The sequence below is a fragment of the Acipenser ruthenus genome, chromosome 7, assembly GCF_902713425.1.
Source record: "Acipenser ruthenus chromosome 7, fAciRut3.2 maternal haplotype, whole genome shotgun sequence".
NCBI classification, from domain to species: domain Eukaryota; kingdom Metazoa; phylum Chordata; class Actinopteri; order Acipenseriformes; family Acipenseridae; genus Acipenser; species Acipenser ruthenus.
Genome location: NC_081195.1, coordinates 40149332 through 40171446, shown reverse-complemented (window position 1 = coordinate 40171446; position 22115 = coordinate 40149332). Strand labels below are relative to the sequence as shown.

At 39.6% G+C, this 22115-nt stretch overlaps 1 protein-coding gene across 1 annotated transcript; it reads left to right on the top strand.

Annotated features, from left to right (window-relative positions):
• Positions 1 to 909: 909 nt before the first annotated feature.
• Positions 910 to 21018, top strand: LOC117414696 (ras association domain-containing protein 9-like). Its single transcript, XM_034024462.2, has 2 exons — positions 910 to 1019; positions 16494 to 21018. Exons 1-2 carry the CDS (start codon positions 973 to 975, stop codon positions 17752 to 17754), a joined length of 1308 nt encoding a protein of 435 aa, XP_033880353.2. The 5' UTR covers positions 910 to 972; the 3' UTR covers positions 17755 to 21018.
• Positions 21019 to 22115: the final 1097 nt, after the last annotated feature.

The following is a 22115-nucleotide window of genomic DNA, read 5'->3' as shown; positions in this document are numbered from 1 at the left end:
AGCTCTTTATAGATTGTAAAGAGATTAAGAGACAGTTATGCCAACTTATATAATCATTTTAATTTACTAATTTCTAATGTCACTGAAAGTATTGTATGGTTATTTTATTCTCCTGTAGACCCTTTTGATAATACTAATGTTCTGGAACATAGTATATTATTTATATAATTTCTAACAGTTTGTAATTGATGTATGGACTACAGACCCTGTTGTAATTAACCTTTTTTGCAAGACAGTAATTTTAAAATAAACATACAATACACAACATACATCCAGAAATAATACATCCTAGATAGATTTTATACAGTTAGCTTACCCAACATCAAAAGCAAAGGTTGCTTAATTCTGCACAACAATATGGAGCCCCCACTAGGTGTCTCAAGAGCGTGTAGAAGTTAGACTCTAGAGCTCACAAATCCCAACACCTGAACCGAGTTCGTGTTTTTGTTTCATTGAAAACAAACGACCTCATTGATATGATGCACACTGAAAGTGAATCTGTGACAACGTGCTCTAAAACAAAACAAGTTGTAGGTAATTACCTTCTTACTAGTTACTTTTTTATTCTTAGTAATTACATGCATACGCACAATGTACATTGATAACACACGTTTTCTTTTTGTTTGTTTGTTTTTTTTGGTTATGTAAAGAGGCCTTTAAACAGTGTAAATGATACAATACAATATATGGCAGGTAGTCGAGTATTTCATTTGAAATTACGTTTTCTAATTTCTTTCTTTCTAGATTTTTGAAAATGGTTGAGCAGGTAAACGGCGCTACCATAATAATGCATTAACTTTGCATTTAATTGGACCGACTCCAAAGGCTTAAGTGCTGTCTGTAGGGAGGGGGAGAGAGGGAGGGGAAAGAGTTCAAAGTTAATCGTTGCTCAACTTTCTTTCCCTTCACTTTACTGTGTGGATTATGAGTTAAAGCGGCTGGAAATAGTTTTGTAAACTCGTTGAAGTTGCCATGGCTCCCTTTGGAAGGAATTTTTTAAAAGCGCGCCTGAAAAATAGGTAACTAATTTACTTCTTTCGGGATCATTCTCTTCTGTTTTTTTTATTTTATTTCATTTTGCATTATTATTTTGCTGATGTGGATGCTTTGAATGCACCGACGGAAATATTGCGATGCTTATTGCAATGGAATAGTGACATGTTTGTTTTCCGAAAACAGCTACTGTAACGCGTATACTGTAATAAAATAACACCAAGACTTTCGTCCAATGTAACAGCTGAAGGTAAATGCAATTATTTCGTTTGCACTTATGGCAAAGTACAGTAATTTTTATTTGTTTCGAGTTACTAAATTGGCACGGTTTTATAATATTTACCAAGGCAACAATTATTCTGAAGGGTAAAAATAAATAAGTAAAATAAAAAAAACGGCATTTTACTAACAATACAAAAAGTAATTATTAAAAAAGGGCAAAAAGTGTTTTGTGTTTGCTTTAAAACCCATTGTGTGTGTGTGTAGAACAATACACCATTTTTTATTATCTAATTGTGTGTGTGTGTTTTACATATTCTTAATTTAAGGGCAACAATGTTTATTTTTATACAACTGATGAAACAGTTGTTGGCAATGGATTTGCTTCCTAGATATTTTTGCCTCCAGTAGGTATAGGTAGTTCACTTAGAGGCAGTACACATTCTTTGGACATGTGTAAAGTCTGTTTGAAATGCAGGTCTACATGCATGAAAAATAATTTCCTCAATTCGGTTAAGTGAATATATATATTATATATTATATATTATATATATATATATATATATATATATATATATATATATATATATATATATATATATATATATATATATAAATATCATTTCATACGAGACCTGGCAAATTGATAATTGGCATACTTGGGAACTAATTGAAAATGATGAATTGAACAAAATAGCCCATTAGCCAGCCTTTATTGTGTTTTTGTGGAGTATCCCAGGGACACTTTTACACAATACCATACCCCCTAGATAAGTTATAGACTTAAAAAAAAAAAAAATAACAAACACATTGGTTTCCATGGTGAAGCGATAAAACTGTGGAAGGCTACTGGGTGGTTTTAACGTTTCTGTTTTATGTCAAAGGGGCTTGGTCCAGCTGGTTTTCATTTTACTAGAAGACAACACAGAACAAAGCCACTTCACTTTTGTGACTTGCTTAAAGGATACTTATTTAAAAAGATCTACTTATGACTGTGCTTACACAGTGTCTGCCAGTGTTTATTTTCCTATGATTAGATTCAGTGGGACCAAGTATAAAATACATTATACACATTTATTTTACTGGTAATCTAAATATCCAACCATTTTGTTTATATGAGAATCCCAGTAGTGAATCCTGCCAAGTTAGAATAAGTGGAGTAATTACTGTGACTCTCCATATAAATGTAGGGTATCAGACTAGACGTTTCTCAATTGCTCCAACTGTTTGAGTGAAGAGACAAAAACCTTGATCCTTGCACTTCTTGTTCTTCCTGTTCTCTTTGTTGAAGAATCAAAGAAGACGGTAGACCCTGATTAAACTCTTGTGGGGATTGAGATGAACTAGGGAATGCAATTGAACTGTATCACTTATTAGTCATTTTAATATTTTTTCGCATCTTTTAACATATATTTGTAATTATCATAGCCATTTGGTGGTTAGATATCCAAGTCTGGATGAAATAATCAGAAATTAGTGAAGTCAACATAGCCTAGCAGTCCAAAACACTTTTAGTCACTCCCAGAGGCATTGGTTACAGGTTTAGTTTTTTTTATGAATGGTCTCATTTTGTAGAGATCACATAGTTATATGGATGATCACTTTTTTCTAACTTGGCTGATTGTGTATATGTGAATACAACCATATTACATAAACAAAAATGATACCTTCCCCTGTGATTCAATTCAGATTAAGATTAAAAAATGTTATAGGATTCTATAAATTACTTGTTGAATTTGCAAAATGCACATCGTTTAACTTCAACCAAAATTGAATTGCCAGTTAGTATTTATCCCTGAGGCTGAAAGTAATGTATGTGTAAAACACAATCTGCTCTGCTAATTTAGAAGATTTAGTGTTGTCATGCATCTAGTTCCTGTACCTCACAAATTGAACACAAAGAAACTGGATGTATTATTTGCTGTATAATATTAAAAGCAAACAAGTAGTTGAATATATGTCAGACAGAAGAGAAATTTGATCATATACAAAAGTGCCTTAAATCACCGGCATATAAAAAATGAAAAAAAAAAATATGTTCCGTCATCACTTTAGGGAGAATTCTGATGCATAGAGCTATGCAGATAGCTGTTGTAGGCACCAGAGTTTAAAGCCTTTCCATCTGTTGACACTTCGGGACACAGCCTGTAATAATCAGTTATCGTGATTTGAGTAGATATGGAATTAGAAATTACTCACAAGTCAGAAGCTCAATTTAAGTCATAAAACTGCCTCAATTTTCTCTACCTCAAAGAGTTCCTAGACTAAAATGTAAAGGTTTTGTGTGCTTTGGCTGCAGGTATGTTTCTTCAGCTGTAACTCAAACGTACATGTGTGTGACTGCACAATACCCCTTGTAATGTTGCTGGTAGCTATGTTTCCTGTAACCAGCAAGGAGTACAAAGGCAAGTGTTATGTAAACATGACACTTCTGTGTAACACTCTTTCACCTACTCTGTCCAAAAAGCAAGAGCAAAAAAGAAGATAGATTTTAAGTTAGTATTGTGCTCAGTTCTGTTTATTTTTGCTGAAAATAAAAATACTTTGAGGCAGGTCTAATTTTTAAGGGTGCCCCAACTGGACAGCAATTTTAGTTGCACAGATCACATTGTAATTATGAGGAGAATTCACTCCAGTGTCATTAGTGTTTTTTTTTAAGGAGAAACAACATTGAAGTTGCAAAATTTAAAAAACATTTTGCTAATAGCTTACTATTAACTTAATTACAATGCTTTCAAACATTTTGCTCTTTTGAAGTACCAAGACCTCTCTCCTGTATATCACTAGCTAATAATTGCACAAAATGCAGTCTTAATATTCATGATATTGTTCTAGCCAACCATCTAAAACAGTTTCATGAATATCAAACTTGATATGATCAATTAAAACACTTTAAAAACTTAAGCATAAGTTTTGCCAATATGACAAAATACCTAAACGTAAAGTATTAATTTCAATAAGTACGTATTAATTGTAAACATTCAATACTAACTTTATGTATTACTTAAAAAATAAATAAAAATACAAGCACAATGCAGATGGTTGATCTTAAAATAGTAAAAGTAGATTCTGGCTTATACGTTTAAAGAAAGTACCAACATGCAGTAGCTCTAAAATATGTAATGAATTTTAATAGCACCATTAAACAAATTGTACAAGTATGTGGCAGGTGCTGCTTATAACTGGAGGGTAAGATTTAAAATCTGGCACAGGCTGTGGAAAGGTGATATGGCATTCAGTTTTTACAGAAAGGATTCTAATGGACTCAGTTGAATTACCTTTAAAGCATGATTCCTAACAGTCCAGTTTTTCTCAAAGCTACAGGATACTCCCTGTGGTCTTGACTATTGTATAGTGTAAATCCAGGTGCTTCCTCTTGAGTTGCAAATATTTTTGTTACTGTGTTTGGATGTAGGGATGGTATCCGACTTCTGAAGTTTTAAAAACATTTTAGCAATAATATTTGCTGCAGCGGATATTGGTTTCTTTGGCTTGAGATACCTAAGTTTCTATTTGAAAAAACAGTGTATATGAACACAGAAGAGTAAGAGTTTATAAAACGATATCCTGCTGTTTGTGACACGTTGTACTGCTCAGTGGTGAGGATCTGTACTCCAAAGTGCAATTTGCACCACAAAACTGTTAATAGAAGACCCAGAAGGTTAATTTAAGGACAGTATGGAAATGGTTGGATCGTCTAATTTTCCCTTCACAAAAGTACTACAAATTGTACTGTGACATGGACCATTATTTCATACTTATTACCTGGAGTCACTTCACACTTTAGATGTTACTAGAAGTGTTTTCACATGAATGAACTTGACCCTTATGTATACTGTGAATGTGTATTTGCTTTTATAGCCAACAGAGAGTTAAAGCAGTTAGCACAATACACACACATTGGCTTTCTCGCTGGACGTTAAAGTACTTGATGCCACATTACAATTTAACATATTTCTAGAGAACCATGTAGGATAAAACTTGCTTTAGGGCATGCTATATCAGGTTTATGGAGCCAATTGTCCTACTGTATGTCACAATTTTTGCATGTGGCTGTACAATGCCTGGCCACTTTATTAGGACTTATTTACTTGATTGCATTTGGCAACGCCCTGGCATGGGGCATGCTCTCCTGGTATACCCTGGTTGCTTGATTACTCTGGAAGGATGAAACAATGTGGTGGGTTACTTAAGCATCGTTTCAGATCAACTCCACCCAACAATGCTGCAATTGTGCCTTGATACTCGAGACACCTTTCAGCACCTCAGGGAGTCTTTACCACCTTGTATGAAGGCTTATATCACAGAAAGCGATGGCCCAACCTGATCTAAGATATAGGTCCTAATAAAGTGGCCTTGCAGTCTAGTGATTGTGTTTTTCATGTTACTTTTAGATCTCAACAATAGTTATATGTACTGTATGTACTTTTAGGGCATTGCTTTGTTTGCTTTTTGCATAGTTTATACATGTGTTAGATTTAGTTCTCAGCACTCATAACGATTAACTAACCTGCTGCATTCCTATTGCATTCCTAAGAGGCCATGTATTACTGTAGTGACTAGCATATCCACACTGTGGTTTCATAACCTTTCATCTCTTATCAAGAGTGTTCAATGCTGCCAGCTATTAAGCCATAAAGGACCTATTTTTTCAAACTGCAAATCAACTTGCAATTACAACTTTTATATAGCAGTTCCTGCCAAAACTTTCATTCCAGCAGCTTCTGCTGAAAATTGTTTAGTAGTTGATCACAGTTAACAACACAAGACATTTGAATATACATATTATTTATTGATGATTATGATATACAACCATGAAACATAGACCCCCCTAATAGATTGTATCAAAGGGTGTCTACAAGGGCAGAGATGGGGGAGGTGGAGGGATCCAAATGAATAAGACACAAGGAAGGGATGAGTTACTTGGGTATTTATGTTTTTACTTTTCTTTCAAAAATGTCACATTACTTAGGTTCAGATTTCTTAAAATACCTTTAAAAACCTTCCAGCAAGACCTTATTGAAACTTGGTCTAGCATCTCGCATTCTGTGCAGTGTGGCTATTGACCTTGCTGGAAGAGCTGTGAGTAATCCACTGTAGATGTAACCAACAGGCATTGTCATGTTCAGAAACGGTCTTACGCTTATAATATTAAAATAGACAAAGACAAGGGGCATAGGCAATACATCATAAAATGTTAGCTTTAATAGCACATTTTCTTAAAGGCCAAACAAATATATTTAGCAGTTCTGGGGATTATGTTATTTTTTCTGCAACAGTAATGTTATCTGATATACAGCTCCATTCAAAGTTCTGACCTTTTGTTTGTGCGATTTCTGCTTTGCCTTGATTTAACACCAACTACTCTTTAGAGTAGCCAGAATAACAAAAAGGCTGAATCATATTTTCTGTTTGCAACTTTCTTTTCCAACAGTTGTATAAAGAATACCTTCCTTGACAAGTTAACTTGTATTACTGTCCACAAGATAAGAGCCTGTCTGTTATAAAGGAGCTGTAACTGGAAAATGGCTTAACTCTCTGTTGTGTACTTTTTGAGTTTAAAATGTTTTAAAGTCTCCAAATAAGCAAATTCCTTTGTCTGACCAACCTGAAAATATAAACGGTTTATTACCAGAAAGAAAGGACAAGTTATGCAAAATAGGAGTATGGTAATGCCTTGTATCTTTAATACCCTGTGGCAAAGTGCCCCGCCCCTGTGTGCATTTGTGTGTTTTGTGTATGTATGCGTGCGTGTGTTAATGTTGGTGTATAGTCGTTGGTACACGGGATATAAACGGGTCTGTGTTTCACATGTATTTAAAAAGTGTATATTTGTATTTAGGCACGGGATTGCACATCACGCACGTGCATTTAAAATATAATATGTGAACACGGGGTTTCACGTAATGAATTCACGTGCTGGGATTCAAGTGAATAATTAATTAGTAATTGAATCCCAGCACAAACAGTATAAATAGATGCACGTTTAGTCACTCGGGGGTTAGGTGTTCGGTGAGTGGAGAACGGGATTGGAGACGGAGGCAAAGATAATAATAAGAAGAAGAATAATAATAATAATAATAGTTAAGTGTTTTCACTCACCGTGTTTGTTCGTCTGTCCTGTACCGTCTGTTTAGTGTTTAGTCGTTTTGTTTGTCTCTTTATTTTGGCGTGTAGTGCCGTGTCCTGTGTTTTTGTTGTTTCAAACCTTTTATTTTCTGTTCTGTTTATTAAATGCTGAACGCGATCACGCGTTCAGCCTCACCAAAACCCCATCTCTCTGTTTATTTACTTCCTGCATCTGGTCTGACGCCACCCACTCCGGCCGTCTTTGTGACACGTGGTGTCATCGTGGGATAGCCACGCCTCCAAGCGTCAGACCAGGAGGGGTTTTGTTTAAAAAAAAAAAAAAAAAAAAAAAAAAAAATATATATATATATATATATATATAATGGCAGAAGACGCCATCAAACTGCGGGGCTGGTTCCTGGAGAATGCTGGGCTGGAGGCCCAGTCTCTGCCCATGGTCGTCCGGGCCCTGTGGATGATGGACAGTGAGAGATGGGAGGCCTATCAGCAGGAACACACCCCAAACACCTTGGAGGAAGGTGTGGAGTTTGTCCTCAGCTACCTGGAGGCAACCATAAATGGAACAGCAGCCCAGGTAGCAGGACCACCAGCAGAGGAGTACCTGCTGTCCCCATCTCCACCAGCAGAGGGTGAGTACCTGCTGTCCCCATCTCCACCAGCAGAGGGTGAGTACCTGCTGTCCCCATCTCCACCAGCAGAGGGTGAATGCCTGCTGGTTTTGCCTCCACAGCCCAAATGGGAGGAGCCTGAGCATCCACAGCCCAAATGGGAGGAGCCCAAGCGGGAGGAGCCCGAATGTCCTACGCCTGAGTGGGAGGAGCCCGAACGTCCTACGCCTGAGTGGGAGGAGCCCGAACGTCCTACGCCTGAGTGGGAGGAGCCCGAACGTCCTACGCCTGAGTGGGAGGAGCCCGAACGTCCTACGCCTGAGTGGGAGGAGCCCGAACGTCCACAGCCCAACAGGGAGGAGTCGGGGCGTCCACAGCCCAACAGGGAGGAGTCGGGGCGTCCACAGCCCAACAGGGAGGAGTCGGGGCGTCCACAGCCCAACAGGGAGGAGTCGGGGCGTCCACAGCCCAAAAGGGAGGAGTCGGGGCGTCCACAGCCCAAAGGGAGGCAAGTCGGGGCTTCCACAGCCCTGGGACCCAAGCCACCAGCAGAGGGAAAATGCCTGCTGGTTCAGCCCCAAGAGCCAGAAGGGGAGGAGTTACAGGCTCAACCCCCTGAAAATTTTTGGGGGGGAGAAGGGCAGGATGCTGGTGTCCCCCAGCAGCCTCTCGCTATGCTGCTGAAGGCAGCACGGCGTGCACATGCCCAGCCGCCACAGCAGAGGGAGCCAGCACCGCAAGGAGCAGAGGAGCAGGAGCTGCCTCTGCCTCCGCCACCACCACCGCAAGGAGCAGAGGAGCAGGAGCTGCCTCTGCCTCCACCACCTCCAGGAGCAGAGGAGCAGGAGCTGCCTCTGCCTCCACCACCACCAGGAGCAGAGGAGCAGGAGCTGCCTCTGCCTCCGCCACCACCACCGCAAGGAGCAGAGGAGCAGGAGCTGCCTCTGCCTCCACCACCTCCAGGAGCAGAGGAGCAGGAGCTGCCTCTGCCTCCACCACCTCCAGGAGCAGAGGAGCAGGAGCTGCCTCTGCCTCCGCCACCACCACCGCAAGGAGCAGAGGAGCAGGAGCTGCCTCTGCCTCCGCCACCACCACCGCAAGGAGCAGAGGAGCAGGAGCTGCCTCTGCCTCCACCACCTCCAGGAGCAGAGGAGCAGGAGCTACCTCTGCCTCCACCACCGCCCGGAGCAGAGGAGCTGGAGCTGCCTCTGCCTCCACCACCGCCAGGAGCAGAGGAGCTGGAGCTGCCTCTGCCTCCGCCACCGCCGGGAGCAGAGGAGCAGGAGCTGCCTCTGCTGCCCGTACCTCCGCAGGGAGTACGGTGGCCAGAGCCCCAGAAAGGGGAGCTGCCGGCCACGAAGAAGGGGGACGAGGTCTGGAGACCACTTTCCCCAGCAGCAGTTTCGCTGCAGGAGTTCTTGTGGCCGGAGCCCCACAGGAGGGAGCTGCCGGCTACGAAGAAGGGGGAGGTCGGGGGACCACCTGCCCCCGCAGCTTTTCCGCTGCAGGACGGGACCAACAGGCTGTCAGCCGTGCCACTACCGGCAGGGGTGCTGACAGCATTGCCAGCCAAGGGCCCACTGAAGCCTCCCTTCCCAGCCCGAGACTTTGTCCTGGACTGCTGGGTTTTTAAGGGGGGAGGTGGCCGTTGAGGCCATGTGTGCTGCGCACAAGGGGGGGTATATGTGGCAAAGTGCCCCGCCCCTGTGTGCATTTGTGTGTTTTGTGTATGTATGCGTGCGTGTGTTAATGTTGGTGTATAGTCGTTGGTACACGGGATATAAACGGGTCTGTGTTTCACATGTATTTAAAAAGTGTATATTTGTATTTAGGCACGGGATTGCACATCACGCACGTGCATTTAAAATATAATATGTGAACACGGGGTTTCACGTAATGAATTCACGTGCTGGGATTCAAGTGAATAATTAATTAGTAATTGAATCCCAGCACAAACAGTATAAATAGATGCACGTTTAGTCACTCGGGGGTTAGGTGTTCGGTGAGTGGAGAACGGGATTGGAGACGGAGGCAAAGATAATAATAATAAGAAGAAGAATAATAATAATAATAGTTAAGTGTTTTCACTCACCGTGTTTGTTCGTCTGTCCTGCACCGTCTGTTTAGTGTTTAGTCGTTTTGTTTGTCTCTTTATTTTGGCGTGTAGTGCCGTGTCCTGTGTTTTTGTTGTTTCAAACCTTTTATTTTCTGTTCTGTTTATTAAATGCTGAACGCGATCACGCGTTCAGCCTCACCAAAACCCCATCTCTCTGTTTATTTACTTCCTGCATCTGGTCTGACGCCACCCACTCCGGCCGTCTTTGTGACATACCCCTATATCGCTTAACAGCCCACCAGGTTGCAGATGAGTTAGCTGATAGGACCAAATTGCGTTATACATTTCTTCATAGAGAGGCCATTAAATAAAACATCTTCTAATCGATGAGGAAGAACTAACACCTTTTCAATTGAATGCCATGGGACAGAAGAAACAGTATCAAACCAGGTTTTAAGGGGGCATAGCTGGAAAGTCCAATGGTAAAGTTTAAAATTTGGTACCGCTAGTCCACCTGCAGATTTAGCACGCTGAAGCGTAGCAAACTTAGTTCTGGATTGCTTCCCTTTCCAGATCCATTTTTTTATTACAGAGTGTAATTTGTCTCAATATGTATTAGGAGGAGATAAGTGAATCATAGAACTAAGGAAATTAACGCGGGGAAGGATATTCATTTTAACAACAGAGATCCTTGATTGTAAGGAGGACAGGAGCAAGGACCATCTGCCCAGATCAGTTTCAATTTTCTGTAGCAATGTAAAATAGTTTTCTTTAACGACTGAATGCAAAGAAGTGCAAAAAGGATAACTGGATTGGCTGGAACCTCGATGCGTTCCAAACCCTGTAAGATGGCGGACTGGATGACCTCCTCGGCGGCATCGAGGACCAAGGTTGGTGCCTTTGCCTGTGGGGTGTTCGGACACACAGTGGCCTGCTGCCCTCTTCAGGAATTGAAAGAGGAAGAGCCACGGCCATTTCCAAAGGCAAGAGAGAGAAAAGCCCCACTGTCTCCAGTGCCAGAGGGAGGAATCCTGCTGTCTTCAGTGCCAGAGAGAGAAGCCCCGCTCTCTCCGGTGCCAGAGGGAAGAAGAGCCCCACTCCCGACACCATGTCCATGCGCCTGGGTCCCCTGTCGCTGGTTCTCGATCTCCAGGGGGAAGCACCAGAATCGGGACCCACGTGCCCACCAACAACAATCCGGAGAAAGAAAGACGGATAGTGTGGGAAGGGGGTGGTGTTTGAAGAGGGGGAGGTGACCGGTGGTAGCCAGGTGTGCGTTGCACAAGGGGGGGTGTATGTAACTTGTGTTTATTAATATTTAAAATTATTTTACAAAAATATGACTTTTTCAGTTTAGAACAATTTAAGAGTTCTGAGCATATGCAGCTGATGTCGTTCATGCATCTGTGTGGTTTGGCAACCTCATCACACAAAATGAATTTACCCGTAAAGGGTTATAGGCACTCTGCTTTGTGTCATGTTTCATAACACCTTTAAGGGTGTGATAATCTCATGTTAATCACACCATCTCTGTCATCTTAATGCTTAAATATATCAATTTGCAAGGGTGTAACAATAAGAACATGAATTACAGTACATTTCCAGCAATAAAATTGTCATGCAAATGTTATATGTGGGTGTGTGTGTGGGTCGGGGGTCAGGGGGTTTGTCTGTATTTACTTTAGTCAACACAACATGATTTAAGTACAAAAAACAAATGTACTTGTAGAATAATAAGAAATAAAGCTTCTGCTGTGAGTTTTGAGTGCAGTCTTTTCACATAGCTTTCTATAGTAGACATGATTTCATCCCTATATATAAAACCGTAAGTGTGACATACATGTGTACATAAACACAGGAAAACAGGCACCTCTTCAAATCCCAAATAATTATCATCCATAATCATCAATAAAAATGTCCTAACCAAGTTCCATCACAGTTGGATAAGCAGTTATGCAGCGAAACATAAAACAAAGTGCAATGTGTGCATTTCAACAGGCAATATTAATAGAATTACATAACAAAGCATGCAGCTCATGCTGATAAGGCAGTGTAGTTAAAACAGAGAGCAAAATAATGAAGAACAGGGTTATGAACCTAAGACAAACTTTCCATGGGTTACACTGTAGTTAGGTTAAACCCACAGGGTGAACTGCCCTTTAAAAAATAATGGAAATTAATTGCAAAAAACTATGTTAAGATAACGTCAAGTTTGCAACACAAACCCACATAACTAGGGAAATTGTGGTTATGTTTTTACAATACAGCAATATTAACTCCCCTGGTACCTATATGTGTAATCATTGGCCTGCCTCCAGTATTGTGGAGTGTACAAAAATATCAATAAAACCAAATAGGAAAATGTGTGTCAGCACAGTACTGTGACTATACATTGCAAGGTTACAGATCTGGAGAGCAAGATGGCAGTGTTTTGAAATCTACATCAAGACCCCTTGAATGTAATTAAGTACACATTATAAAATAAATGTATATGTAAAGCTTCTGACAAGATTCATTTGTTTATTGAACTACATTCTACCTACTACCAAATAAAAATAGTTAGATGTATGTGCTTCTGTAAAATGGGGTTGTGGGTTATCCGCTGACAGACAGGAGAGAGACACAGAGGATGATGTTGACACGCCACTCAGGCACGCAGGATTTATTTACAACATTTACACAATTCTTATTGCTGTTGCAGGTGGCTGCCACTAGGGTACTAGCAATGGTAAGACCTGGACATACACACAACTGTAAACAATAGAAAGACAAAGAATGCAAAATAAAACACAGCGGGCAAAAATAGTGAACAGAAAGAAAAGCTGGCCAAAGACCATCCAAGTGCTACGCCTACTATAACGGGTGGGGTGAAAAACCCCTAAAATAATCCCTATTCTATAAGCACCCAGGATCCCGGTGCACACGTGGTGATCCTTTGTTGTTGGTTTCTTTTGCTCACCCTGGTTACACATGCAGTCGTGAGGATTGCCAGCCAATTTACCTCCAGCTTGCTGAGAAAGAACTGGCTTTACAGCTCCTTTTAAAAGCATGAGGCCAGGGTTAATTGAAAATCAATAAATCAATTAACGCTTGGCCACATTCTTCACTTCACCGATTATCAGGGAGGGGACTCTAACAATATATGCAACACTTAACAGAAACAAAAATACTATTTACATGTGCAGGACTTCAGCCCTACATGTTTCACTGAGATTGCCTACAGATCGAACCCTTTGCAGTCCATTTATTAAGTGCGCGTCAGGTCCAATTTATTTTCACACGCGCAGTTAATTTTAGACGCGCTGTTTAAAAGTATTTTATTTTCACGGTCAAACGGGTTTAAAAGGCCCTGCATATCAACAAAGCACTCACTAGGCATCTCCAGCCCTGACCCACCCTTTCGTTCGCTATAGCTTTCACATGTGCTAAGAAATAAATAATAATAATAATAATAATAATAATAATAATAATAATAGTCATACATACTGATCAATCATCTCCTGATCACTCGTTTTATCACCAAACGCCTCAATAATGCGATCCAAGTCATTATTTTATTACTATAACATCTCAAAAAAGCTCTGCAAATGTCTGTGATATTCTCTGAGCGCTGATGCAGTATCAGCCAGCTTGTTTCCTTATGGCCGCCGTTATCTGATGCCAGGGGCAAGTATGGCTATTCATGAGATACGCTGGTTCTCGATCTCCAGGGGGAAGCACCAGAATCGGGACCCACGTGCCCACCAACAACAATCCGGAGAAAGAAAGACGGATAGTGTGGGAAGGGGGTGGTGTTTGAAGAGGGGGAGGTGACCGGTGGTAGCCAGGTGTGCGTTGCACAAGGGGGGGTGTATGTAACTTGTGTTTATTAATATTTAAAATTATTATTTCAATATATTTCATTGTGAAAATGCATGTTTATTTTTATATAATACATTTTACAAAAATATGACTTTTTCAGTTTAGAACAATTTAAGAGTTCTGAGCATATGCAGCTGATGTAGCTCATGCATCTGTGTGGTTTGGCAACCTCATCACACAAAATGAATTTACCCGTAAAGGGTTATAGGCACTCTGCTTTGTGTCATGTTTCATAACACCTTTAAGGGTGTGATAATCTCATGTTAATCACACCATCTCTGTCATCTTAATGCTTAAATATATCAATTTGCAAGGGTGTAACAATAAGAACATGAATTACAATACATTTCCAGCAATAAAATTGTCATGCAAATGTTATATGTGGGGGTGTGTGTGAGTCGGGGGTCAGGGGGTTTGTCTGTATTTACTTTAGTCAACACAACATGGTTTAAGTACAAAAAACAAATGTACTTGTAGAATAATAAGAAATAAAGCTTCTGCTGTGAGTTAAACAGGTTTAAAAGGCCCTGCATATCAACAAAGCACTAACTAGGCATCTCCAGCCCTGACCCACCCTTTCGTTCGCTATAGCTTTCACATGTGCTAAGAAATAAATAATAATAATAATAATAATAATAATAATAATAATAGTCATACATACTGATCAATCATCTCCTGATCACTCGTTTTATCACCAAACGCCTCAATAATGCGATCCAAGTCATTATTTTATTACTATAACATCTCAAAAAAGCTCTGCAAATGTCTGTGATATTCTCTGAGCGCTGATGCAGTATCAGCCAGCTTGTTTCCTTATGGCCGCCGTTATCTGATGCCAGGGGCAAGTATGGCTATTCATGAGATACGCCCTTTTTTTTCGGCTTGTCTCGGCTCCTGTTGCTCCCACTCGGCCATTGAATGGTTTTCTCAGCTTTTTCCAGAGAAAAAACGACTGCATCTTTTTGATGATGTCGGACAGGGTCCGACGTTGGACCGGATAGGAATAATTGCAATGTCGGACCAGGTACGACATAGAACCGCAAAGGGTTTCTTCTCTGATATGATTGTGTTTTTAAATTGCAAAACATAGCTTTTTTTTCTTGCAACTTAACTGGTACAACAGAGCTATAGAACGGGTTAATTAAAGTATGGCTGAATTATATTAGTACATTAATAAGTTACATTTCTAGGTTGTAAATATTTCTTAGAGTTGCATCCGCAGCCACGACGCTTTAAAAGCATCTGAAAACTGTAATCTTGACAGCTTAAATCCCAAATATCAAAACAAAATCAACACGTGACCCTTCCCTTATGACAGTTTACATTACCGTTTAAACCCCCTGTAGTGGGTTATTGCTTACATACTTCATTCATAAAAATACATAGAGGATACCCCATAAATATTCATTCAGTACAGTGTTTATTTACAAGATAAAGGTTTATTTGGATAATTAAAATGACTTGTTTGTGGAGTTTTAGTTTTATTGACCGGGTCAGAAGTTGGTGATTTCGTTCAGTCAGACATAGCAATTTAACTATTTTTTGTGTAGAAAAAAGTGTGACCACCATAGGGGCTGATTAAAAATGGTTTTAATACTATCCTTTGCAGTTGGATAAAAAAAAAAACACATTCCCTGGCAACTTGGCAGCAAGGGCGTGCACAAGGTGGGGGCAAGCAAGGGCACTGGCCCCTCCAATAATCATCTCCAAAATATTGATTTCTGCGTATCAATGTATTGTGTTTGCACTTTCTGTCACTAACACTCACAAACTGAACGTATTTCTGCATAACGTGCAGTTATGGACGCGCGTGTACTCGGTTTGCACACGTTCCCCCATAACGAGCAGTTAAGGACTGGCACGTGTGTCCCCTTAATGTTTGAGTCCAGCTGCAGTAGTACAATTGGTGGAAAAACCGTGCATTTTTTAAAATTATGTTATTTATGCTAGCACTTGTTTGCAGAGGGAGAACATTGATTTAGCCAGTGCAGTAAGTGTAGTAGACAGCTGTTTAAAAGTTTTGCGCAGCCCGAAAACTGATGAAAAGTTAGTTCTATGAGTCCTTTTTAACCCTTTGCGGTCCTATGTCGAATGAGGTCCAACATTACAATTTTCCCTTTCCGGTCTGATTTCGGACCCTGTCCGACATCATCAAAAAGACGTAAAAAACAGGTCTCTAGTCGTTTTTTCTCCGGAAAAATCAGAGAAAACCATTCAATGGCCGAGTGAGATCGATAGGAGCTGAGAGATAAAGCAACAGTTTCAATGTTGCTTTTCCATTAATTCTAATTATATTAAAAGGTTATCCTTAAAGTGGAATGAAACTCATTAGTTCACAAACCTATGCCAGTCTAAAATTGGCAGGAATTTGCTGGGGCTTCTTACTCATTTCAAGTTTTGATATCAGTAATTGGTAGGTAATTATAACCACAATTTAAAAAAGAGAGAGCAGCAAGACAGTCTTATATTAGAAGTTGCAGCCGGGAAGATTGATAGTTTTACATTGTAAGAAGCCCTAATTAGAAGTTACTCACATTGAGGAAATCAGTAATATATGCCACTTTACTTCATAAACAGTTTTTCCCTGAAGAGACTAGATAGAGATAATTTGTAATCCATTGACACAACTTCTTTTTCATTTTAAATTATGTATCTATCTTTTCTAGGTCCTCCAAAAAAGAAATGGAGTCTGATGGGAAAGAGATTCAAGTATGGGTTTGCCAGGAAGAGAAGGTGGTTTCTGGTCTGACTAAACGTACAACCTGTTCTGACGTGGTCCAAGTCTTGCTAGAGGAACATCAGACTACAGCAGGACACAAGAGCCTTCTGATAGGAAGCCCCAGGGAATACTGTCTTGTAGAAAGATGGAGGGGTTTTGAGAGGGCCTTGCCTCCATTAACCAGGATCTTGAGGCTCTGGAAGGCCTGGGGAGATGAAAAAGCATATCTACAGTTTGTTCTGGTAAAAACAGATGTCTTTGTTCCCCAGCCAGGTTGGAGGTCATCTGAGACCAAACAAACACATACTAAAGAGAGACGATGGAACCAAGGACCAGCACAAGACATGAAGTCCATGCCAGTGAAGAAGCAGAAGAAAATGGTGAAAAGGGCATTCAGGAAGTTAGAGAAGATGAAGCAGGGGACTACACAACAAGAGAGGGATGGTATGGACAGCCTAATCAAGCTAATTATATCTCAAGACCACACCATTAGGCAGCAAATACAAAGAATGAGAGAACTCGACCTGGAGATTGAACAAAATGAGTTGGAGTTGAGTACAGAATGGGCAGAGACTAATCGGGGAAATTATGTAAAAGATGCTTATTTTCCAACTCATAACAAGATCAAAAGCAGCCAGCAAGATGTGAGTCAATTCAATGAGAATCTTTACACCAGTGATGGGATTCTACAGCTAGAGGAACAACTTGAACAGCACAGGGAGCTTATTCAAAAGCTGTCTGATGACATTGACAAAGAGATAAAGAGTATTTGGTTTCAGGATGTAGATGATCCACAAGGGGCGGCAGCGAGTGCAGACTGTGACCATGAGGAAGAAGACAATGCTACAGAATTAGAAAGCATCAAAGTAGAGCTGGAGAGTAGTGTGTGCAATGGCTTGGCAATACACTCAGACCTTTCACATGTTCAGAAAGAACTGAAACAAAATGACATGGTGCAACAGAACAGGAAACAGGAATGTGAGCTTTTAGCAGCTCAGCTCAGTGCATTGCACATAATGGACAATGTGGAACAGCCCCATTTTGTAAGTTTTAAAGACCAGACAAATAGCAATGCAATACAAAGTAAGGTTTCACAGATACTGTCCTGTACAGAAGTGAATGATACAGACTCAGATACCGGAATAAGCTCTACACACAGCCAGGACTCGTTGTCTCCTTGTGGGGAGATGCCTCATCCATCCATATAGTTTGGCAAACCACATATCACAAATATTTGTAAATTAATGATCATTTATTTTTTTAGACCAATTGAGAATTACAATTATTTTAGAACCCTGTTTTAAGGATTTAAGTGTTCATAAACATTTCTCACATAAAACGGTTGAAAAAGATTTTCATGAACAGCAAACTTGATCATATAAAAAAGGACTGAACAAAACATTTTGTGAATAGGCCCTCACATTCTTTAGGACCGGATTACAAAATAAAAATAATTTGCTTGTTTATTATGTATGGAGATAAACTGCATTTACGAGTACCAAATAAAACAGGATATACTGTATATGAATGAAAAGTTATCATTTTTAACTCACCTTCTCCTTATAATCACAGACATCCTCTAGGATACCCACACTGTTTATAGCTTCATAACAATATACAAGAGTGGCCAAAAGTCTTGCAGCACCCTATAGAATGAATTCATTTTGCTTCCTAAAGTCGAATGAAACCTGCTGAGTAATGTTACGTTAACATATTGAATTACATACCGCTTTGTAGTTTTCCATATACTTAACGAAAAACTGACACATTTAAAAAGTCTAACATTAAATACTGGTACTACTATTATGGCTTCCGGTAAACTTTTGTGTTGTCATTTTGTAGTTTCTTTGATTCAATTATGTTCAGATATTTTTTATTATTATTATGTCTTCATCCTAAAATTCTAGGTGATGCTAAACTTTTGGCCATATCTGAAAGCCATATTTGCGGTCTGGTTTGTGAGGCTTACAGAAGAATTCATTTGGGCTAAAACGTTACGGCTTGGTGCTTCGTGAAACATCGTCAATAATGTGATTCAACGTTTACATAAATTGCTGCTAAACACCACGGAGCAGGTAGTTATGAAAGATAGCTTTTAAAATGTGATGAAGATTTTATTTGTTTACGTATGCTTTAAATTTTGCACCTTAAGTGTGTTTATGCTTTAACGCCCAATTTAAGCAATTGCTTATTCTAAAGTCGAGTTGTCTAACAATACCTTTGCTACTCGCATTCTAAAGGCACCTAGCCTGCAGCACCATCAGCTGCTTTTCTTACCATCCATGGAGTCTTCCAGACTCAGTGGCTCTGACGAGATATGATTGATGCATGTGTTGGCTAGCCAAGCTCACTTACCCCTATCCCACAATATGCTGGCACTGTGGCTTCACAATCAAACTGTCTAATAAACTGCCTCCATGCTGCAAGTATAGAGTCCATTCTAACATGGATGAGGCATATAATTCTGTTATTAGGTGCAATTCTGCCAGATCTGAAACATTGTTTTACAGTATAGAACTGAAAAACATAATTGATGTCTTAGAAATGGCTTTATAGCTTGTTAAAATCATACCCATACCTAGTCTAATATTTTTGTACAAAGCTTTCATAGTGTTAGTTTTGTAAACTTGCAAAAAAAAAAAGTGCAGTGACTACTTAATCCTGTTTAAAGAGTGCTATATTCTGTAAGCCTCACCTTGTGTAAATTACTCAGAGTTTAGATCACACTTGCTTCACCCAACCGCTGATTAACAAGCACTTGCACTCTAGATGTAAGCAATTATTGTCTAGAACCACTTTTGCGAAATTTCTGCTACAAAAAGAAATACTCAGCCGACAAATCTCTAAAACATGTACAGTAGTTAGCTCAAGTTCTTAATCCTCTCTTTTGGTCCTGGTTTTGAATTTCTTTTTTACTTTGACATATGCTTACTTTGACAACTTCAATGTCCCCAGAATAAAATTACACAGCAATACATATTTTCTTCATCTAACTCGGTGGAAACATTCATTTGTCACGGTTCAGATGTGGTATGATACCTGAGAGCAGTCAGCATTAAATTAATGATCTACCTTTTTATTTTCCTACCCTATAATATGATTAGTATCAAAACGATGTTTCAATATTTCTATTCATACTGTATAGTTATGTGGGTATGAAAAACCACTTACACAGATTTAAGACCTCGCCCAATTATTGTAATCACTTGTGTAAACTTGTATAAAGGTATAATACTGTTTGGTCTTGTCAATATGTTTAACAGTAGTATAACACAAAAGAGATTACTCACTTTAATAAGGCACTTAGGGGAAGGTGTACTCAAGTGTTGTGCCAGTCGCAATAGTTGCAAACGAGTCAGAAGTCTTGGGTGAAATGCACTAAACAAGCGCAATGCTATTTGTGACGTTTTAGGTAATGCTTTGTGGCAGCAGTTTCTGTTTGCGGTTCAAACGTAGATGAATATGTAATTTTAGACATTCGCAAAAAGGGGGTGCAAATGAGGGTTCTCAAATATTATAATGAGATGTACGAAAGCTGCAGGCAATTGCAACACTTACAATTGCATCAATTTGTTAAGAACATTTGAAAGCATGTTTTAAACCATGGGTGCCCAAAGCGTGGCACGACAACCCCTTTAATGCGGCCTGCAGCGTCTCTCCAATTGAACCTTATATGTGGCTCGCAATGAACTGAGCAGCTGCCAAGCACTTGATTTCCAGTAGCCTTTACAGCAGAGGTGCCCAGAGCGGTTTGTTGATATTAAGCAACGTGCATTATTATTATTATTTGTTTATTTAGCAGATGCCTTTATCCAAGGCGACTTACAGAGACTAGGGTGTGTGAACTATGCATCAGCTGCAGAGTCACTTACAACTACGTCTCACCCGAAAGATGGAGCACAAGGAGGTTAAGTGACTTGCTCAGGGTCACACAATGAGTCAGTGACTGAGGTGGGATTTGAACCGGGGACCTTCTGGTTACAAGCCCTTTTTTTTAACCACTGGACCACACAGCCTCCTAGGCAGGCAGGAGAGCAGGATTGCGTAGGAACTCGCATAATAATATATGAATATATTTTTGCATGTACTATGCATGACAAGACTGACACCGCGGTGTCTACATGCATGCCAGTTTGTGAGATAATAATTTATTAAGCTAAAATATTGAAATAGTTAGAAACACAAATAAAGACCTGTCAACTCTCCCTTATTTGCTGGGACTTTCCTGTTTTTTGGACACTTCTCCGGGACAACTCCTCGGGACAGATTTTCTCCCATATTTTACTCAAAACTCTTCTGTTAAATCCCCTTAATTTCTGCAAAATTAATGTTCGGTCTGGGTTACTGCAATCCCTGTCTGTACATAGCAGGCATGCATTCAGTGCATGAGGCAAGCTCACAGGCTTTGCGTGCAATCAGTCCTCATAAAATATATATATATATATATATATATATATATATATATATATATATATATATATATATATATACATTTAATGTTGGAAGAAGAACCATATCACAGTTTATCATTCTACCAAGTAATAAAATGGAATAGTATGCATTTGTCTTATGCAGGTATTCACTTCAATTCAGGCCACTAAGATTTCAGTTTACATAAGCTCACTTATTTCGAAAACTCAATGTTGACAGCTATGCAAAGAAATGCACTTGAAAAAGGTACTTGAAATTTGCAATCCATGCAATTTGGTCATATTGCGGCCCACGGTCCCACAGTAGCCTTGTTATGCGGCCCTCTGCTCTGTAAACTTTGGGCACCTCTGTTTTAAAAAGTCGCAATTGTTGCTGGCATTTTCCAGTCTGCTTTTTCTCATGCGTTGCCAGTTGTGCTCAATGTGTTTTTGAGGTGAACACCAAAATACCTACTTTTCCCTACAAGCGTGTACTTACAAGCCTTGAAAACAAATTACAATGCATTTCTGGTTTCCCCAACGTGTTGGGAGCAATAGATTGCACACATGTGCCACTAACCACTCCAGCTCATTCTGAACATCTGTATAGGAATAGGAAACAAACCTATTCTATTAATGTGCAGGTGGTTTGTAATTGTGCACAATTTAGCACTGCACCCCAGACTAACTTAAATAAAAACGGACAGTATGCATTTGGCTTATAGGCTACTAATGATAATATGAATTAGTGGTATAATGCCAAATTTGTTGCTGGTCCTTTGAGATTCATATTAACAAGAATTTATTGTCCTCCTGTAAGTATTAATTGTCTAGGATGCCAAGTTAATAATAATAATAATAATTTTAAAAAAATACTAAAATATAAAATTTTAAATAATCTTTTATTTCAAGCAAGATTTATTTTGTTACCATACCGGTAGCCTACAGGCTAAAGTAAAAAGAAAGTGTGCTAGGTGTTCATTTGATTTCACTACTGTATTGTATAGGTGTATTGTACATAATGTATAATGCATTGTTTTTTTTACAGTATCTTGTAAAGCGCTTTGTGATGGTGGTCCTCTATGAAAGGCGCTACATAAAATAAAGATTGATTGATTGATTGATTGATTTATATTTCCTACCCAAAACCCATTAGTGTT

Excerpts from the sequence above, each read along its gene's own strand:
- LOC117414696 (XM_034024462.2), top strand. The coding sequence starts at position 973 with ATGGCTCCCTTTGGAAGGAATTTTTTAAAAGCGCGCCTGAAAAATAG. Across the intron at positions 1,020-16,493 it reads AAAGCGCGCCTGAAAAATAG|GTCCTCCAAAAAAGAAATGG; the intron begins GTAACTAATTTA and ends TATCTTTTCTAG.